We start from the raw sequence: 22,958 nt of genomic DNA on the forward strand, positions 1-22,958 counted from the left end.
AAGTCAGCATGCTATTCTCATTGTGAGGTGAGGGTGAAGGGGGGGTGGGGGGTGGGAGGTGAGGGTGGGGGGGGGGGAGGCTCCCCCCACATGAGTAGTAGTTTATAATGCAAAGTCAACCTCCCCTCCCCATCACTTTACTGATGAGCCCCAACAGTTCACAAATTTCAGAACCCATTTAATACTGGTGTCAGTGTTGGTGGGATAGCGGGCAGATCTCCAGCCAAACCAAGGGTTGCCCTTGTATCAGAATATAAGACGCACACAGCCAAAATGTACTGAACTGAAAGTGGCACACCATAAACTCCACATAGTGGTGGATCCTCCTGCTAGAGGAGGAAACCCTGTGTTAAAGGGCTATGTCCTATGTGCAGTTTGGCGATCAGAACTTCTTTCAATTAGTGGGGATGGCATGATGTCCATTGCACCTGCATAGTATATTTGAGTGACTGCAGTTTGTTTCCTGTCACCTCCAACCTTTCAGTTTCCCACTGACGGACAATTCATCTGTCAGATAATGATATGATGGTGTGCAAGGGGATGGCACATCAACATACAACACCATCCTGATATGCTCCTTTGGCTGCTTTGTTGGCTTGTCAGCTATGCCTTTTCCCTCTACCCTGATGGTCCAGGTACCCAGGAAAAGACCATCACCTTGCCACAGAGTTGTACCCAAGGTAAGGGGTGACCTGAATCAACTGGATGAACTGAATCAACTGGTCCACCAGACACATTTGGTGAGCCACTTGTGGCGCACTGAGTGAGTCAGAACAGAGACGAAACCTCGTACTATGATGCCCAAGTGACTCCAGTGGTGCCATAATGCCATATATATCTGCACCATAATTTACAAGTTGTTTTGGAAGGTGCACTTAGAAAACAGTATCAGGGAAAACACTGAACAACTGAGGGTGTTGATGGGATCCATCTGTATTAACAATGACAAAATGGTGGTACGTATTTAAAATTAAAGAAAACAGAGTTATAAAAATGTAATCCGGAATACAAGTTTTCTTGTACTGTGTCAGGCTTAAAATCACTTTGGGCATCTGAACACACCAAGGCACCAGTTTTTCCATCCTTGGCCGTGTATCCAGAAGTCTGATGTATCTAGATCCTTGAGACAATCAGTAGCACATATACCAAATGGCTTGGTCGCATTGTGCCAATTCCTGGACTCTGTTTCAAAGTTTGGACAGACGCCTGCACTAAATACCAATGACTGAGGAAACGCTGAGATATCCATGGCCTGTTGAGCCAGAAAGAGGTGATGCCAAATCCAAGGTGATGATTCACCAGCCTCTGTACACAAACTCGGAATTAGGCTTGTCCGATAGGCTCCACACAATATCCGAATGTTCTCACAGTGGACAGTGTCTGACATCTTGAGCTAGGAAACACAGGCTGATCCATAAACCCTCTGCTGTAATCTATCTGGATCTGACAAATGCCCTATAAAACTGCAGGAGGTGGGACTTTTTAGCTCCATACACCTTTCTGCTCAGGTATTTAAGAATATTTAGTGACCTGAATCCTTTCATTTTCAGATGTTTCACGAGCCAGGTTAGTTTTGAGTCAAATAGCAGGCTCAAAAAGCACATAGTGGCCTTAATGTGTAAAACACTACCCCCCACTGTGGGCTCTGGCTGGTTAAAACTCTGATGGGCACAGTTAAAATTGATGCATGTGATCTTCTCTGTTGAGAACCTAAAACCAGTTTTATCCCAACCTTACAGACTTCTGATTGTTAGCTGTACTTACCTCTTAAGATTGGAGGAAGAGTAGAAGATTGTGAAATCATCCACAAGCAAAGAGCATTTAACACTGCTCTGGACTGTGGAGGAGATGCTACTGATAGCAACTGCAAGCAATGTGACTCTTGAGTACACTGCCTTGGGGGACACCATTCTCCTGAATGTAGCAGTCAGACAGGGCTTACCAACACAATATCGAAAGCACCGGTCCTTGAGGAAGGATAGGATAAGAAGCAACAGACGTCCACAGTCGCCAATCATGAAGCTGGCAAAGTATGTTGTACCTCGAAGTAGTGGTGTATGCTTTTTCGGGGTCAGAAAACAAACCAACCAAATGATTTCAGCTTAAGGAGGAATCTCCAGCAGAATTAAGTTGTCAAGGGCCAAATGGTAACACCTGAAAATTCACTGGGAGCACCGTAGATGACCTTGAAATTTGAGGAGCCAGAAGTGGTGGTAGACTATGCACTCACTACACTCCAATAACTGTTAGGGTTTGTATGATCCTACCTGGTATCCAAATGGAATAGATATTGCCTCCTTTCAACTCATGGGGTACTGTCTATAAAACCAGATCTGACTGAAACAAGATAGGAGCTTGCCTTTGGCTTCAGAGCACAGATGACAGAGCATGGGATAATGAATCTGATGCGGTACTGGAGTAATGTCTCTGGCCGTGTACATAGCTGACTCCTGTTCTCACATGAAGAATGGAAGATTCTACACCTCCTGATAACGTAAGAAGAAAGGGAGCCACCTCATCTCCACAATCCTATAATCACCTAGAATGCAGGAGTTTTGTCTGGCTGACTGAAATCATTCTCAGCGAAAACCTGAGGCATGTCCATCAAGACTCCATTTCTCATCAAGACTCCATTTCTCATCAAGACTCCATTTCTCATCAAGACTCCATTTCTCATCAAGACTCCATTTCTCATCAAGACTCCATTTCTCATCAAGACTCCATTTCTCATCAAGACTCCATTTCTCATCAAGACTCCATTTCTCATCAAGACTCCATTTCTCATCAAGACTCCATTTCTCATCAAGACTCCATTTCTCATCAAGACTCCATTTCTCATCAAGACTCCATTTCTCATCAAGACTCCATTTCTCATCAAGACTCCATTTCTCATCAAGACTCCATTTCTCATCAAGACTCCATTTCTCATCAAGACTCCATTTCTCATCAAGACTCCATTTCTCATCAAGACTCCATTTCTCATCAAGACTCCATTTCTCATCAAGACTCCATTTCTCATCAAGACTCCATTTCTCATCAAGACTCCATTTCTCATCAAGACTCCATTTCTCATCAAGACTCCATTTCTCATCAAGACTCCATTTCTCATCAAGACTCCATTTCTCATCAAGACTCCATTTCTCATCAAGACTCCATTTCTCATCAAGACTCCATTTCTCATCAAGACTCCATTTCTCATCAAGACTCCATTTCTCATCAAGACTCCATTTCTCATCAAGACTCCATTTCTCATCAAGACTCCATTTCTCATCAAGACTCCATTTCTCATCAAGACTCCATTTCTCATCAAGACTCCATTTCTCATCAAGACTCCATTTCTCATCAAGACTCCATTTCTCATCAAGACTCCATTTCTCATCAAGACTCCATTTCTCATCAAGACTCCATTTCTCATCAAGACTCCATTTCTCATCAAGACTCCATTTCTCATCAAGACTCCATTTCTCATCAAGACTCCATTTCTCATCAAGACTCCATTTCTCATCAAGACTCCATTTCTCATCAAGACTCCATTTCTCATCAAGACTCCATTTCTCATCAAGACTCCATTTCTCATCAAGACTCCATTTCTCATCAAGACTCCATTTCTCATCAAGACTCCATTTCTCATCAAGACTCCATTTCTCATCAAGACTCCATTTCTCATCAAGACTCCATTTCTCATCAAGACTCCATTTCTCATCAAGACTCCATTTCTCATCAAGACTCCATTTCTCATCAAGACTCCATTTCTCATCAAGACTCCATTTCTCATCAAGACTCCATTTCTCATCAAGACTCCATTTCTCATCAAGACTCCATTTCTCATCAAGACTCCATTTCTCATCAAGACTCCATTTCTCATCAAGACTCCATTTCTCATCAAGACTCCATTTCTCATCAAGACTCCATTTCTCATCAAGACTCCATTTCTCATCAAGACTCCATTTCTCATCAAGACTCCATTTCTCATCAAGACTCCATTTCTCATCAAGACTCCATTTCTCATCAAGACTCCATTTCTCATCAAGACTCCATTTCTCATCAAGACTCCATTTCTCATCAAGACTCCATTTCTCATCAAGACTCCATTTCTCATCAAGACTCCATTTCTCATCAAGACTCCATTTCTCATCAAGACTCCATTTCTCATCAAGACTCCATTTCTCATCAAGACTCCATTTCTCATCAAGACTCCATTTCTCATCAAGACTCCATTTCTCATCAAGACTCCATTTCTCATCAAGACTCCATTTCTCATCAAGACTCCATTTCTCATCAAGACTCCATTTCTCATCAAGACTCCATTTCTCATCAAGACTCCATTTCTCATCAAGACTCCATTTCTCATCAAGACTCCATTTCTCATCAAGACTCCATTTCTCATCAAGACTCCATTTCTCATCAAGACTCCATTTCTCATCAAGACTCCATTTCTCATCAAGACTCCATTTCTCATCAAGACTCCATTTCTCATCAAGACTCCATTTCTCATCAAGACTCCATTTCTCATCAAGACTCCATTTCTCATCATGACTCCATTTCTCAGTAAGGCCATAAGGGAGGTGTACTGGCCTTGCCTGAAATCCACTGTATTGACTCCCAAACTTGTGGACTGGAAGTTGCCCAATTAAAGGAAGCTGCGAATTCCTTCCAAGAGTTCCTCTTCTGTTCTTTTTTATCACTGACCTCGCATATGCTTTCGCAGGTCTGAAAGCATCAAGGTTTCCTGTAATGTCTAAATTTCTGCAAAGCTGCATGCCTAGCTCTGCCGAGTGACATTTGTCATTCCACCAAGGAACAGGCCATTGTCTGATATGGTTGCTAGACAGGGGAATGGAATCTGTGGCAGCTCGTCGGATCTCACAGGTGATAATGTGCACCATCTCCTGAACACAATCGTGTTGTTTGAAGGTGACCTGCTGACTGTACTGCAACCGAGTCAGCATGTGGGGCGGCGGGTGGAATAATCGTTAATGTTCCTATTATTTATTTAATGCTGTTGTTTGCCGTTCTCAACACTGGCTCTCTAACTACAATATTGGCAACCAGAAAGTGATAAGCAAAACGTGAAGCCTGTAATTAGAATTCCTAGTGCCCACTTCATCTGAGAAATACATTTATAGCTACAGCTTATAGCTCTGAGGAATTAGGAGATTGTCTGGGGTTCATAATCAAAAACCATTCTCTCTAAAATGTTCACTATATTCTGAAACTCACAGACCAAAAAGAATCCACACAATCCAACTACCAGAGCAGTTCAGAGTCTAATGCACTGATGCAACTATAACTGTTCAAATTAAATGTTTAAGTGAATGCTTGGCATAATTTGATGATGATGTTCATCAAACGCCACGCTAATAATGGTAGAATGTCTGTCCTGCGGCAGCACGTGAAAATACGACATACGCAAACTAAAGATAGATCATTAACGTCATCCCAAAATTAACACTTCACTCAAAAACGATTTCATGGTTACGCGTATCCCGAGTAACTTATTACTGCATCCGAGGCTGTTTACATCAACGATACCGACGCGACGCGACTCCCGGCACAGGTGGTGCGCTAATCAGCGTCTGCAGAGAACTGGAGCCTTCCTTTCTCGCGCAGCATTCTTACATATAAAGCCGCGGTGCGGACGGCTAAGGGAACGCCTGATCAAATCTGCTCTCCCAACTAGCTGCTGGGCTAGTAATGCACCACTTTAAGTTATCGAATAAATCATTGCTTCCTTTGCTGATGACCGATGAAGCTTTCAATTTAATTGTGCAATCAGCACACATGTAAGTAATCATAATAAAAGTCTGACGTGGCTAAGTCAAATATTTTGGGCGAGAGAATTAATTTAATTACACTACATGCAGTAGACGAGCTCTGAACTTGCTCTTTGGAGATACGCTATAGCTGTAGTTTTATAGTTATTCTGTTGAAACTTCTCACATTTTTAGGATTATAGCGGATCTCCCTTCTACTTAAATTTAAACATCCTAGCTTTATTTATTCGCCTACTTAATCTATCTTGCTTCCTTAATTTCTAAGACAAAAACCAGAAAATCATGAATTTCAACTAAAATTTTAATTTGTGAGATCCAGAATACTGTTTCTACTAAATTACTATGCAAAAGGAATCCAAATATAAATTTTTAAGTTTCTAGCTCTTTTCTGTTGCGCCAATGATTTTTTACAGAAAAACATCCAAATTTCGAAAATGGTTAAAGTTATTGAACTGATATCCAACACATATTGATTTTGTATTACTCCTGACATGCTAGAAACGTTTCAGGTTATTTACTTCATTTTAAAGTATTGCGCAATATTTATGACGTCAGAGCTAGTTACAGCAGACTAGGCTGGCACACAATGGAAAGACTGAAGTGAATTTTATAAGGCGTGAGTATGCTGCTTCCCTACAAGCAGGCGAATCCACACTGGAATGCAAATCTGTGACCATTTCCCACTGAACTGAATCTGCAATAGCTGGTGAGTAAAAACAAAGATCAATGGATGTAGATGACTTGCAGCTTTGAAAAGTGTGTTATCTGACCAGAGTTACAATTTTCTGAATGAACAAGGCATTTGATAATTCAACCTTGGAGCAAGAGGTAGCCAAGCCCCGCAGCACACTGTGTGCACTGAAGTCCCCCGTGAGGAGGAATGGGCACCGAAGTATGTGGACGAGTTCTGTCAATGCAACTGCATCCAACAGATCATGAGACACAAGATTTAAAGAACACACTGGCGTGGGAACTTCCACTGCAACTGCTTGTATGACCATGATAAAAGTCACAGGAATGGTGTGGCACCTGTTATCGATGAGAACAGTCACTCCAACCTTAGCCCTATCTCCAGTAACATCGTCCTTCCTTTACAGGTGGTTGCCTCTTAATGTAGACGAGTTGGTGACTTTGAAATGAGTTTCTTGTAAGCAGGTGTAGACCAGTCTCTATAGGTCCAGGAACTGTAATTCATCCAAATGTGAGCAGTATCCTTTTAAGTTCCATTGTAACACCAAAGTCCCTGTGGAAACCAGTTATTAGTAATGGTTGTCCTTGTCCTTCTCTCTCAATGGTGCTGATTTACCCGCGAGGTCAAGAGGACAGTACCTGGCTCTCCTGTCTCCCTATGTGGATATAAATATCCTTAAAATTAAAATCACCACTGGAAAGGGAGAGTGCTCACCTATCTGAGGGTTTATCTGAAGACACCTTCTTCACTTTTGAATGACTTTTTGTGTGACCTTTTTTTCTTTACTCATGTGAGAAGTCCCCCCCCCTCCCCCCATGAACCATGGACCTTGCCATTGGTGGGGAAGCAAGTGTGCCTCAGTGATACAAATAGCCGTGCCATAGGTGCAACCACACAACGGAGGGGTATCTGTTGAGAGGCCAGACAAATGCGTGGGTCCTGAAGGGGGGCAGCAGTCTTTTCAGTAGTTGCAGGGGCAACGGTCTGGATGATTGACTGACCTAGCCTTGTAACATCTATTCAAAACTGCCTTGCTGTGCTGGTACTGCGAATGGCTGAAAGCAAGGGGAAACTACAATCATAATTTTTCCTGAGGGCATACAGCTTTACTGTATGGTTAAATGATGATGGCGTCCTCTTGGGTAAAATATTCCGGAGGTAAAATAGTCCCCCATTCGGATATCCACACAGGGACTGCTCAGGAGGATGTCATTACCAGGAGAAAGAAAACCGGCATTCTATGGATCGGAGTGTGGAATGTCAGATCCCCTAATCGGGCAGGCAGGTTAGAAAATTTAAAAAGGGAAATGGAGAGGTTAAAGTTAGATATAGTGGGAATTAGTGAAGTTCGGTGGCAGGAGGAACAAGACTTTTGGTCAGGGGAATACAGGGTTATAAATACAAAAATCAAATAGGGGTAATGCAGGAGTAGGTTTAAGAATGAATAAAAAAAAATAGGAGCACGGGTCAGCTATTACAAATAGCAAAGTGAACACATTATTTTAGCCAAGATAGACATGAAGCCCACACCTAACACAACAGTACAAGTTTATATGCCAACTAGCTCCGCAGATGATGAAGAGACTGAAGAAATGTATGATGAGATAAAAGAAATTATTCAAATAGTGAAGAGAGATGAAAATTTAATAGTTATTGTGGACTGGAATGCGATAGTAGGAAAACGAAGAGAACGAAAAGTAGTAGGTGAATATGGAATGGGGATAAGAAATGAAAGAGGAAGCTGCCTGGTAGAACTCTGCACAGAGCATAACTTGATCTAACTTAGCTGACGCTTGGTTTAAGAATCATGAAAGAAGGTTGTATACATGGAAGAGGCCTAGAAACACTGGAAGGTTTCAGATAGATTGTATAATGGTAATACAGAGATTTAGGAACCAGGTTTTAAATTATAAGACATTTCCTGGGGCAGATGTGGACTCTGACCACAATCTATTGGTTATGAACTGTAGAGTAAAACTGAAAAGACTGCAAAAAGGTGGGAATTTAACAAGATGGGTCCTGGATAAACTGAAAGAACCAGAGGTTGTTGAGTGTTTCGGAGAGAGCATTAGGGAATGATTGACAGGAACAGGGGAAAGAAATATGGTAGAAGACGAATGGGTAGCTTTGAGAGACAAAATAGTGAACGTAGCAGAGGATCAAGTAGGTAAAAAGCCGTGGGTTAGTAGAAATCCTTGGGTAACAGAAGAGATACTGAATTTAATTGATGAAAAGAGAAAATATAAAAATGCAGTAAAATGAAGCAGGCAAAAAGGAATACAGACGTCTCAAAAATGAGATTGACAGGAAGTGCCAAATGGCTAAGTAGGGATGGCTAGAGCACAAATGTGAGGATGAAGAGGCATACATCACTAGGGGTAAGATAGATACTGCCTACAGGAAAAGTAAAGATACCTTTGGAGAAAAGAGAACCACTTGTATGAATATCAAGAGTTCAAATGATGTATGTTTGAACAGAGGCTACATCATGACTTGCCAGACTACACTACACACACTAATCACCTACTGTCCAGTTTTCACGTTGTTTTGTCCAATAAAGACATCCAACTTTATAAGCCATCATGGGCAAAGCTGTTCTGCAAGTTGCCAGAATTTGAATGTCAACTGCAATGTTTTCTCAGAAACTGCCTGAGATGCACTTGGATTCACTGACAGCAACCATTCAGAAACATGAGATTTGCCACAGCGAAATGGTGGAAGCTCTTGGGAATAATGCCCTCCCATATGGTACAGCAGCAAAGAGGATAGCAAAATCTTCAGCACGGACATGGGGCAACCAATAATCAGCAATACAAAGGATGACTTGTCAGTTTTCGGACCAAAATGGCATGTCCCATCATCAAGCAGCTCCTGGAGGAAGACAAATGATTGCTGCTGCTGCTGCTGCCATTACAGCAGACTAGTGGCATTGAGAAACACACCATCCACAGGATACTCTAGACAGAGCTGCAACTGCACGAAGTCATATTGTGGCAGGTACCACATGAACCTTCACAAGTGGATGTGATATGCAATATGCTTTGAATACCTAGCAAACTGGCAACAGAACAATGATCACAACTGTCATGAATAATCACCATCAATGAATTTTGGACCATGGAATATGAACCATAATTCAAACATCAGTCCACAGAGTAGTAACATGCCAATCGCCAATAGGACAGAACGTCAGAATCCTTCCTCTGTGAAACTGATGGTGATCGTCGCATATGACGTCAGGGGCATCATAGTGTGCCACTTCATTCTATATGGCAGAACAGTGAATCCAGAGTACTACAGGGCCTTCCTGGTGCTACAGATACAATGCAGAGCACTGTTTGCGAGGGTTATGGAGAAATTTTTGTGAGACAGCTGTTTACATGGAATGAAATGGAATCCCTCTTCATAGAATCTCACTGGAAGATTATACAGAAACGTACACTATGTGATCAAAAGTATCCGGAAACTTGGCTGAAAATGACTTACAAGTTCATGGCGACCTCCATTGGCAGTGATGGAATTCAATATGGTATTGGCCCATCCTTAGCCTTGACGACAGCTTCCACTCTCGCAGGCATACGTTCAATCAGGTACTGGAAGGTTTCTTGGGGAATGGCACCCCATTTTTCACATAGTGCTCCACTGAGGAGAGGTATCGATGTCTGTCGGTGAGGCCTGGCATAAATTCACGGTTCCAAAGCATCCCAAAGGTGTTCTATAGGCTACATGTCAGGACTCTGTGCAGGTCAGTCCATTACACGGATGTTATTACCATGGAACATCTCTGTCACAGGCCGTGCATTATGAACAAGTGCTCGATCATGTTGAAAGATGCAATCGCCATCCCCGAATTGCTTTTCAACAGTGGGAAGCAAGACGGTGCTTAAAACATCAATGTAGGCCTGTGCTGTGATAGTGCCACACAAAGCAACAAGGCATGCAAGGCCCCCTACATGAAAAACATGACCACACCATAACACCGCCACCTCCAAATTTTACAGTTGGCACTACACACACTGGCAGATGTTCACCGGGCATTCGCCATGTCCACACCCTGCCATCAGATTGCCACATTGTGTACTGTGTCTTGTCACTTCACATAATGTTTTGCCACTGTTCAATCGTCCAACGCATTTACCAGTGTGATGTATAGCTTACAAGCAGCTCCTCCACCATGAAATCCAAGTTTTCTCACCTCCCGCCTAACTGTCATAGTACTTGCAGTGGATCCTGATGCAGTTTGGAATTCCTGTGTGATGGTCTGGATAGATGTCTGCCTATTACACATTACATCAGTCAACAGACTGCACACTTTTGTGCTGTATGTGTCCCTTCATGTTTCCACTTCACTATCACATTGGAAACAGTGGACCTAGGGATGTTTAGGAGTGTGGAAATCTCAAGTACAGACATATGACACAAGTGACACCCAATCACCTGACCACGATTGAAGTCTGTGAGTTCCGCAGAGTGCCCAATTCTGCTCTCTCACAATGTCTAATGACTACTGAGATCGCCGATACAAAGTACCTTGCAGTAGGTGGCAGCAATATGAAATATGTATGTTTTTGGGGGTGTCCGGATACTTTTGATCACATAGTGTAGGTCATCCCTTAGGTGCAGAATGTAGCACCTTAGCACAGACACTGAGGGACACAGTTAAGTGGTTCTTGTCCTGGGTGGTACTGAGTAACAACAGAGAGGTTTTGAAATGTTGCCAGAAAGTGTGAGAGAAATGTTTTATGTATGCAGTAGAGATATACTTCTGTACAAAGTGGGTCAGGCACGGCCATGCTGTGATGGCAATATTAAGAAAGGGGGACTAAGTGTTGAGAAAGGGACTGATTGTTACTGCAGAAGTGGTACCAAAGTGTGACCGCACTTCAATCAAAGGGTTTTTATGGTTTGGAATGGGTTGCAGTTGTTAAAATTAGTATTTGTTGGCTGTCATGTGAACAGATGTTCTTATGGAGCCTTCAATGAAACGGATGTAGACGCTCGGGAAGATGACTCACTTGCCTGAAGAGAATCAGGTGAATAAAATGGGGCAAAAAGTGCCGAGATTCTGAAAGTATGAGGACAGGATGTCCTTAACGTGTGTCAAGATCTTAACGGTATCATCTATGTGTATCTGAACCAGGCCCATGAACAAGTTGGTGAAGAACTATCCTTTTTTAGTGCCCATGACAGTGCCACAAATTTGTTTCCAGGTGACATCTTAAAAGGGAAGTAGATACTGGTAAGAATATAGTGGTCATGGTTACCAGGAAGCAGATTATAATTTTTAAGTCAGCTGGCTGTTGGAAGATGTTACATTCAATGGCAGAATACGATGGAAGTTTTCAGTGTTGTAAAGATAAGAAGAATCTTCAGCGAAAAGTGCCAGGTAGTAAAGGGTCAGGAACTGTGGAAAGCTAGTGGAACAGTGATTTGTGTCTTTGATGTAGTAGAGAAGCTGGCAGACAAAATATTCTGTAATTATTAACAGTGGAGATACTACCAGTGGGGGTATAATTAACCGTTACAATGTGAAGTTTCAGCTGGTGGAGGTTAAGGAGCTTGAGAACCATGCAGGAGGGGTGATTCCTTAAACATAGTTTGCTTTGTTAGTCTGTAAGATCCAGATGGCAGCAGACACCATTGCCCAGGTAGATGCAGTGTTCCTCGGCTTCCATGAGGCGCTCAGTACAGCTCCACACTGTGTCCTAATGAATAAAATACTAGACACAGAATATCAGACTAGTATTCTAATTGGACTGAAATGTTCCTAGCAAACAACAAAGCACATCATTCTTAACAGAGAGGAATCTTCTCACATAAAAGTAACTTCTGGTGTACAAAATATATAAATAACAGTGGATAGTACCATAAATTTCATGAGGCCTTTCATGGATGATACTGTTACATAAAGATTATCTAGAATGGGAGAAAATTGTAGCGAAATGGAGGAAGCTTGCTGCAGGGATTGACAGATGACCCTTAACATAAATAAGTGTAATATACTGCAGTTAAATGAGCAGAAAAATCCACTACTGCACAATTACACAAGTGCAAAACACTCAATGGAAGTAGTTACACCCGTTAAATATTGGGAGTATGGGTACGATAAACTATGGCTGAATGCCAACCAAGCCATCCAGTTGTAGCACTTGCTACTAAATATGTTGGGTTGGCAGAAGAGCCAACACCGTGTTACTAGAGGAGGCCGAAATGCACGCGTTTTAGTTCACGCAGGCTGGCGTGAGGAGAGAAGAACTATACTGACGTGAGGTCTGGAACATGACAAGGAATTAGAATTCAGAAAGTGGACGTAATTAGTTTGACACTTAACTTTAATCCATTAATGATGAATGTCGCTCTTGATGGTACATGATTCACAATATTATCTGTTCAGAATAGTAACTGAATATGGCGCCTTGCTAGGTCGTAGCAAATGACACAGCTGAAGGCTATGCTAAACTGTAGTCTCGGCAAATGAGAGCATATGTAGACAGTGAACCATCGCTAGCAAAGTCGGCTGTACAACTGGGGCGAGTGCTAGGGAGTCTCTCTAGATTAGACCTGATGTGTGGCGGCGCTTGGTCTGCAATCGCTGATAGTGGCGACACGCGGGTCCCACGTATACTAACGGTCCACGGCCGATTTAAAGGCTACCACCTAGCAAGTGTGGTGTCTGGCAGTGACACCACAAAATATAATGTTAGATTTCCACAACTGCTCCTCAAGCCACGTCATCTGGATCTTTCTTCCTCCAGCCTCAACACCAGATGTTCTGGAAATACTGAATCTACTAAACCCATCTATCTATTGATGCCCATGGTGTAATCAAAGTGGCACACATCAGCCACTCAGCGAAATCCTATATGCATGCAACACATGACAAAACAAGAATTATAATTATTCTCATGACAACAAACTCATTGGCTCCGCCAACTAACAACAAAGTTATCACCTACCAACCTAACCTAGACCCCCAGGCTACACTACGGCGTCAAATGCCACACATCATTATGTCACCCTTCAAAGTTGAAGTGCAGTATCAATAGGTTCAAATGCTTCACATTTCTGGAATGCATAGGCTGGAAACATTCTTGCAACATATATATCATTCATACAGGTCCTCTGGATTCAATCATTATCAGGCATTGTTATCCTCTTGCTTCTATGGCCCATTACCATGTCTTTCCACAATCCTGGGACATGATATCACACACACACTTGTATTAGTGTTTAAAATGTTGGAAATCTACTGTCTTTTCCACAGCACCTCTTCTACTTCGTCAATAGTGATCTATCATAGACAAAAACTGCTATATGCAGTGTCTGTGTTTTTCAGTATACTATAATTTCATTCTGTCAAGCATCAATGCAGGCACAGAAATTGTGTGACTGCAGGTCATGTACACTCAGTGGCACATGGAGATATGGGTCAGTCCTGGAGCTTGGACAGCTGAAGTTGTTAAGGCAACCACTTACGTACAGTGGAAAATCTGGGTTTAAGTGCTAGTGGAGAACAGATTTTCATTTGTTATTTATAAACTGTGCACCTAAAGTCTAATCGCATTCACAATTCTGATTACATTTCTTCCAACTTAAATAGTGTCTGATGATCACAGGTATGTAAGTTCCTTTCGCAAGAACAAATTTATAGGTCTCCACTGCAACTCACATGGCAGTTTATAAATATTTATATAGTAATACATTTTAAGTGGATACCTAACTATTTTTCTATAAAAAAATTAGAATTTGACTTAAATTATCATCACTACAGTGTTTCACTGTGGACAATATTATGAAATGATTCTAGACAGAGTAGATAACCAAAAAATTCAACTTACCAGCTAATGTATGAATTGAAAAGTCCTTGAAGAGGAAATCTGAGATTCTGGTCCCAATCCAGAAACTGTTCTGCATCTGAAGAAAGTTATAATAGCCTAATTAAGTGAAATGCAAAACACATAAGACACATATATGCCAATAGATGAATTCACAAGGTAATAAGGACATACATTCATAATGATTTTAAAGACATGTTTGTTATTAAGTTCACGTAGTTCTGATGTAAATTAACATTTTAAAATAGAGTAGCCTCAGACAGCAGTTAACATTTTATAACATAGTAACTGCATTTGCCAGTCAGTATCTGACACCTTAAAATAACTGTAAGACCAAAACTGCAATAGTGAAATTAAATAAAGTACACCTAATGGAGAAAATATTGTCAAAACATTTTATAACAAGTTCACATGTACAGTGTGTTGCATTGACAAGCTTATTTTAAAGTACATAACCTGACACCTATCATAACCACATTAACAAACAGCCTTTTCTTTTTTAATTTAATAACTTACCAGTTACATTGTCAATAATGCAGGAGTAAATCTACCAGAGGTCTGGAAAATCATCGACATGCGCCACATTTTAGCCTTTTTTTATTTTATTATTACTGTTATTATTTCCAATGTCATTAATATTACTGGAATCACAGAAAGTCATTTGCATGCTACAGCCAGACATAATATAACCTGTAACTAACAAAGTCAAGAATAATATAGTATTATATGAAGATGGTATCCGGTCTTTCGGACATGTCCGAAAGAACAGATACCATCTTCCTACAGTTAAGGCTAGCTAGCCATTGACCATCTTCTTCTGTGCTGGATGCACACGCATTGCCCGAACTCTCACAGTACTCGGTAAGACTGTCTGCAGCCAGTAATGAGTGTAATGGGCAGGGGCACTAAGAATGTAGTGTGTGGGCATTAAGTTGGGAATGTGGGTACCATAGGGAGCGTGCAAGGGATAAATCCCTGTCGTCGCACTATGCTCTGTGCCCTCGGTGGCTCAGATGGATAGAGCGTCTGTCATGTAAGCAGATCTCGGGTTTGAGTCCCGGTCGGGACACACATTTTCAACTGTACCTGTTGATGTATATCAGGGTCTGTCGACAGTTTAGGGTCTTGGTTTGATTATCATTTCATCAATATAGTATTATGTCAAAGTTCTGCTTTCAAAAAAGGAAGATTGGTGTTTAATGTCCCATCAACAATGAGGTCATTAGAAACAAAATACAGTCTCATACAGGATGACAAGGAAAATCAGCCATGCCCTTGCAAAGGAACCATCCCAGTATTTCCCTGGAGTGATTTAGCGAAATCACAGAAAACCTAAATCAGGATGGTCGGACACAGATTTGCTCCATCATCCTCCTTAATGCAAGTCCATTGTGCTAATCACTGGACAGCCTCGCTCAGTCAGCTTTCAAAGTTTGAGCTTCTATCATATCATGCCATCCTACATCTTTTACTTTGGTGTCCTACATTTGTTTGTAATTCCTCCATTTGCACCCTCTTATCCTACATTTCATACAAGAAGCAAGTGGACCTAGCTATGAGCTCATTTTTGACAAGACTAGTTGGTATAACAACCAGTACTCCATATGAAGGAATTACCTATATCTACTACAATTATGGACTGCGTATAATATTCTAGCAGGACCAGTGATAAAATACTGCTTGGCACTTTAAATCTGCAGAGGACTAAATGGTAAGAAGGAAGGAAGGTTAAGGTTTAATGACTATAGATGACAATAGCAGAATCATCCCAGCATTTACACTGAGTGAGTGAGATAAACCAAAAGAAACTGCACACTGACTGGTTGGATGGTGGTTTTAACACAGGTCCTCCTGAATGCAAGAATGGTCACTGAACCATCAACAAGTTGGTTTCATGTTCCATGGGTCATCTGCATGACAGCTCAAAGTGATGTAGAATGAGTCACTTTATATATTCAAATCACAAACTATATTGTGAACATGCTGATCATTCACAAGCGCTCCCCCCACCATATGCGAGTTAGAAATTCCTGCCCACCAGCTTTTCGCATCATAACAATAGAAATTATTCTACAAAATAGGAGTAGTAGTCAAGGAGAAACCTTTTCAGTTTGTTTTCAAATTTTACTTTGCTTTCTGTTACACACATTATATCACTGGGTAACCAAACTCTTGAGGAAATGAAGGCATTGGGCATTTCCCATACCACAATTTCAAGGGTGTACTGTGACTACCTTAACCCTTTCAGACCCTTTGGCTACAATTTTCTACATTAAGTTTCACTGTGTCTTAGCTGCAGCAGAAGTATTTTTGCCAATGGAAACTTGAGGTACACATTTGTGAATGTTCAACCTTTTCCTTATGTGCAAGTGCTGCCAACTGTTGGGCACCACTACGAAAATATCAGCAAGTCAATGTAGCAGTGTGCAGCAGCTTATGACAGTGCACATCAGCCTTATGACCACAAGAATACATGGATGTGGTTGGTTCACTGTATTTTACTGTGTAATTAAATATTGTTATTTTGCATGGTAATTACTGAATGATCACTTTATTCCGTATTACAATAGAGAATACTCTGTAATTTTTTATTTTAGTCCCTAAAATGAACCCAAATGTACAAAGTGTGTTTTGAAAATAGGTACATATTTTTGTATAAGTATTGCATCTAAAACTATTAAAATCACCTAGAGCACTAACACATAAATCAAAAATTTCCATCTGCCAGAAAAAAATCATACCTGAAAGAGTTAATATACAGAAAACCAGTGCCACAAGCACCAACAATGGCAGCTCGGAGTGTGTTGAAAACAGGCGTCATGGCCAACTGTTATGGTCCATAGAAACAGATATTCAGACTACAGTGGGGGAAATCACTTGGCTGTTCAATGCTGAACACTAAACAACTACAGCTAGTGAACAGTCTTATAGACTGGAACCAACAATACGCTGTATAGAACAGAAGCCAGTAGTACCCAGTACCCAGGTTGCAACGAGTCACAGGGTACGGGTGCAGAAGCACCACCACTGGGTATTCGAAGCACAGAAATAGATCCCTGGAGTATGCGTCACAATCATGTCCAAATTTCATGAACAATAATTTTTTGTTGCTGTAGTTTACAGATGTTCTTCAGAATCTCATTTCTACAAGACCCAGGAAATATTATTAGAGAGTATAAGCTATACTCGTAAGACACTTAGCTGAGAACAAAATCAAGGCTATATGGGACACCCAATGGGCCATGTCCAGACAGGATGACTTGCATGCTTCTATAGGACAAACAATCATACTGTAGATGCAGCAACAACAGACAGGTGTCTGTGCAGAAGCTAGACAAACTTTTAGTTCCTGAAGACTGAACAACAGCCTTTCGAATAGTTGCACGAGAAACAGTCCGGATGAATGGCTGATCTGGGCTTGTAACACTTACCCACTATAGAGTTTCTATGCCAGCATTGCGAATAGCTGATAGCAAGAGGAACTAAAACCATTATTTTTCTCAAGGGAATGCAATTATTCTTTATGAGTTAATGATGATGGCATCGTTGTTGTTGTGGTCTTCAGTCTGAAGACTTGTTTGATGCAGCTCTTCATGCTACTTTATCTTGTGCAAGCCTTTTCATCTCCGAATAACTACTGGAACCTATAGCCCTCTGAATCTGCTTACTGTATTCATCTCTTTGTCTCCCTCTACGATTTTTACCCCACACGCTTCCCTCCAGTACTAAATTGGTGATCCCTTGATGTCTCAGAATGTGTCCTACCAACTGATCACTTCTTTTGGTCAGGTTGTACCACAAATTTCTCTTCTTCCCAATCCTATTCATTAGTTACATGATCTCCTCATCCAATCCTTCTTATCTTCAGTATTATTCTGTAGCACCACATTTCAAAAGCTTCTATTCTTTTCTTGTCTAAACTGTTTATTATCCCTCACGTTTTACTTCCATGCATGGCTACACTCCAGGCAAGTACCTTCAGAAAAGACTTCATCACACTTAAGTATATATTGGGTGTTAATAAATTTCTGTTCTTCAGGAATGACTTTCTTGCCATTTCTAGTCTAAATTTTATATCCTCTCTGCTTTGGTCATCATCAGTTGCTTCACTGCCCAAATATCAACACTCATCTACTACTTTTAAGTGTCTCGTTTTCTACTCTAATTCCCTCAGCATCACTTGACTTAATTCGACTATATCCCATTATCCTTGTTTTGCTTTTGTTGATGTTCATCTTATATCCTCCTTTGAAGACTCTATCCATTCCATTCAACTGCTCTTCCAAGTCCTTTGCTGTCTCTGCCAAAACTGCAATGTCATCAGCAAGTCTCAAAGTTTTTATTTCTTCTCCCTGAGCTTTAATTCCTACTTTTTCTTGTGGATATTAATGACCTCTTGTCTGTTACATTGCCAGATGCAAAGTTTGTTTTGTTTGCACGTGATAAAAACATTGCAATAAGTAGCAAGTCAAGTACAGATTTAGAAATAGCTGTTAATGAAATTTTCACTAACTGTAATAAGTGGTTTAAAGCTAATTCTTTGTCATTAAACTTTGGGAAGACCCACTATATGCAGTTGAGAACCTGTAACAGATTTCCTTCCAGCATGAGTATACCATATCAATACATGCAGATCGAAGAGATTGACAGTGTTAAATTTCTGGGATTACAACTCAATAAAAAATTCAATTGGGAAGGGCATACCACAGAATTGCTTAAGCGCCTAAACAAGTCTGTATTTGCCGTGAGAATGATGTCACATGTAGGAGATATAAACAAACTTGCATACTTTGCTTACTTTCATTCCATTATGTCATATGGGATCATATTCTGGGGCAACTCATCAAACTGAGCAAAAGTTTTTAGGGTGCAAAAGCATGTGATAAGAATCATTTGTGGTGTAAATTCAAGAACATCTTGTAGAAACCTGTTCAAGGAACTTGTTGCAAGTAATACATCTCTATTTCCAACCAATAGCTCAGTACACAGTATCAATACTAGGAATGAGAAGAATCTACATAAAGACCTAAAATCACTTACCTTGACCGAGCGAGGTGGCGCAGTGGTTAGCACACTGGACTCGCACTCGGGAGGACGACGGTTCAATCCCGTCTCCAGCCATCCTGATTTAGGTTTTCCGTGATTTCCCTAAATCGCTTCAGGCAAATGCCGGGATGGTTCCTTTGAAAGGGCACGGCCGATTTCCTTCCCCATCCTTCCCTCACCCGAGCTTGCGCTCCGTCTCTAATGACCTCGTTGTCGACGGGACGTTAAACACTAATCTCCTCTTCCTCACTTACCTTGGTCCAAAAAGGGGTCCAATATTCACGAACACACATTTTTAATAAATTGCCAGCAACCATTAAAAACTTGGTTACAGATAAAGCACAATTTAAACAGAGTGTGAAAGACTTTTTGACAGGCAACTCCTTCTACTCCATAGATGAATATCTTTACAGAGACTGTTAAGTCAGCTTAGATAAAAATATCTGTTGGATTTCAATTTTGACAACACTTCGTCACAACGCTCAAGATTAGGTATTTTGCGTATGATAAATTTATTAATAGTGGATAACAGTGTTTCATGCTGCCAGTGTGTTAATTCTGTAAATGTTAGCTCTCCCAGTTTACTGCATTGTATTAGCTTATTTTCGACTATCTCCTGACAAATGATTAGGGTAGTAAGTATTACATTCAAATGTTTTATGCTTTTATGTCATACTTTCTGACATGTTCCACACCCAAGAGAATCATCTAATTTTTTGGGTCAATGGAACAAAAACTGAATCTAACCTAATCTAATCCCAATTTTTCTTTTGTTTCCTTTACTGCCTGCTCAATATACAGATTGAATAACATCGGGGATAGGCTACAACCCTGTCTCACTCCCTTCTCAACTACTGCTTCCCTTTCGTGCCCCCTGACATTGTAACTGCCCTCTGGTTTCCGTACAAATTGTAAATAGCCGTTTGCTCCCTGCATTTTATCCCTGCCACCTTCATCACAAGTAAATCCGGAGGTAAAATAGTCTCCCATTTGGATCTCTGACTGGGACTAATGGGGAGGATGTCATCAACAGGGAAAACAAAACTGGTATTCAACAGGTCAGAGGACAGAATGTTTGATCCCTTAATCAGGCAGATGGATTAGAGAATCTGGAAACTGAAATGGATTGGTTGAAGTTAGGTGTGGGAATTACTGAAGTGCAGTGGTAGGAAAACAAGACTTATGGTCAGGTGAGTAAAATGTAAAAAAATTAAATAGTGACAATGCAGGAGCAAGTCCAGTAATAAGACAAAAAATTGGAATGCAAATAATCCAGTACTAACAGTATAGCGAATGCATTATAGTAGCCAAGATAGACATGAAGGCAACACCCACCACAATAGTACATGATTCCCTACTAGCTCAGTGTATGACGCAGAGATTGAAACACTGTATGATGAGGTAAGAGAGATTATACAGTTAGTTAAGGACGATGGAAATTTAAATGTAATGAGAGATGGGAATTTCATATCAGGATAAGGAAGAGCAGAAAAAATTTGTAGGAAACAGGGATGTGGGGGAAAGGAATGAAAAGGCAACATGGTTGGTAGAATTAGCACAGAGCCAAATTTAATCAATGGAAATATTTGGTTTAACAAAGATTAAAGAAAACAGCACACACGAAACCTGGAGACACAAGAAGTGTTCAGATGGATTATGTACAGGTAACAAAGATTTAGAAACTAGATTTTAAAATGTAAGGTATCTCTATGGGCATATACTGACTTTTACCATAATTTATTGGATACGAACTGCAGATTAAAACTGATGAAACAGCAGAAAGGTAAGATATGGATTTATAATACACAAGAAGTCTATGATCTCAACAATGCTGGTATTAGTTTGTAAGATAATGGCTTAACTCAATGTGGTACTCATCCTTTAATTGTACAATAGTTAGGCCTACTAAGTTTCAAAATGATAGACCTAAGTGCAGTTCTTCTTGTACATCAATTTATAAAAATTTATTTATTATATTTAAAACAAATACTATTTCATCAAATTTATTTACGGTTTTAACATATATTGTACTTACTGAATGTTTGTATATTAAGTGTTTTTGTAAACTGATGTCACTGTCTGACAAAGAATAACACGTGGGAAAAGACTATGTCAATTAATATGATCAACAGCTGATAAAAACTCTTTATTCTTATTCAAAATGACACACAGCAGTATAGAGCAAGCAAGAAAAATATATTCACTGTATTAATTTATCTGAAAAACTAAAACTAATTTCATACGTTAGATAACAAATGGAATGACAAACAAAAACACGCTTAGCAATCATGATGAAAATCCTCAACTTACTTATGTGCAGGCAGTTCCTTTGCTGAATAGCGAAGTACCTTGTGGTTTTAGAAGAGGAATAATCAAGTTTTGAATGAAAATTTATTTCAGTGGACTGAAAATGCTACAGTATATGCAACAAGAAATGAAAAAAATAACTTCATGTTAATTGCATAATTCATTATGAACACACGAATACGAAACGATACTAATATTGCTGCTGCACAATCTCAATTAATGGACAATAACAGTCCAATGACACCAATGAACTTTCAAACTTTCATTGTGTTTATTTCATTCAACTATCATTTTTTGCCTGTGAAAACAATCAGTAGCCTCAACGTCAGGAAAAATTACGAATTTTGCGTATTTTTCAAGAGAGATTCACATAACAATAATAGGTTGATGCCCTGAGCATTAATCCTTACAGTAGTTGTATACCACAATACATGGGTTAGCAACGAATGTAAATTTAACCAGCTCCAGTTCTCTTTTTCATAGAAACAAATGATGTATTGTATATATTCATACTATTAGTATTGTTATTTCAGCTTTAAAAAAAAAAAAAAAATGACATGTTCCACATCCACGAGGATCTCCTCAGCACGGATCTATGGAACGTAAACTAATCTAATCTAATCTAATGTACAAGCGTTACAAATATTTTTCACTGTCGCAATTTAGTTTTCTGTAATTTCTGTTTCACACTCACCTCTGTGTTACAAACAGCTGCCTTAGCAACACCTTATCCCCTACTCCCCATATCAACGCTGCTCGTCAGAACGCAAACATTCAGTGTTACGTTAACATACACACGAAGAAACGATACTACAACAGCTGATCACAGGTCGCCCCCTGTCATTGTCAAACAAATCTCCCACCAAACGCACGATAACATTCATCGGTCAACAACAATCTCAAAGATAAAAGCTACCAGTAGATTCTCTGTTGGTGATATAAAAGCGCAGTGCTGGAATCTATTAACTACACAGAAAATTTTATAATAACAGCAAGAAATAATATTGTGTCCCAAATTTTCGTACAAATAACCGTAAAATAAACACTGTAAAGATATAGGTGCGTGGTGTTAAAGATTTATTTCCGTCATATTCCGTAAAACTTTCAGTGCTAAATGTGCACTATAAATTCTGAGATGTCACCACAAATCAAATTATTATGGTATTTATGGTACAACTAAGCAATGGATAATGTCATATCTAACCAAAAGAGTACAGAAAGATTTACTTGATAATTCATCCACTGTAAATGGGGGAGATTCTTCTAGCTGGGAGAAATCACTTATGGGGTTCTATAAGACTCAAT

At 40.2% G+C, this 22,958-nt stretch overlaps 1 protein-coding gene across 1 annotated transcript in view; it reads right to left on the minus strand.

The window, feature by feature from the left end:
• LOC126248218 (probable low affinity copper uptake protein 2) overlaps positions 1-22,559 on the minus strand; it is an 87,085-nt gene extending 64,526 nt beyond the window's left edge. The window contains exons 1-2 of the mRNA XM_049949041.1: positions 22,348-22,559; positions 14,304-14,379 (exon numbers count right to left, since the gene is read on the minus strand). Coding sequence (XP_049804998.1) covers positions 14,304-14,379 — 76 coding nt within the window. The 5' untranslated portion in view covers positions 22,348-22,559. The remainder of the gene's footprint in view (positions 1-14,303; positions 14,380-22,347) is intronic.
• Between the last annotated feature and the right edge of the window lie 399 nt (positions 22,560-22,958).

This window comes from Schistocerca nitens, chromosome 3 (assembly GCF_023898315.1).
Source record: "Schistocerca nitens isolate TAMUIC-IGC-003100 chromosome 3, iqSchNite1.1, whole genome shotgun sequence".
Lineage (NCBI taxonomy): Eukaryota > Metazoa > Arthropoda > Insecta > Orthoptera > Acrididae > Schistocerca > Schistocerca nitens.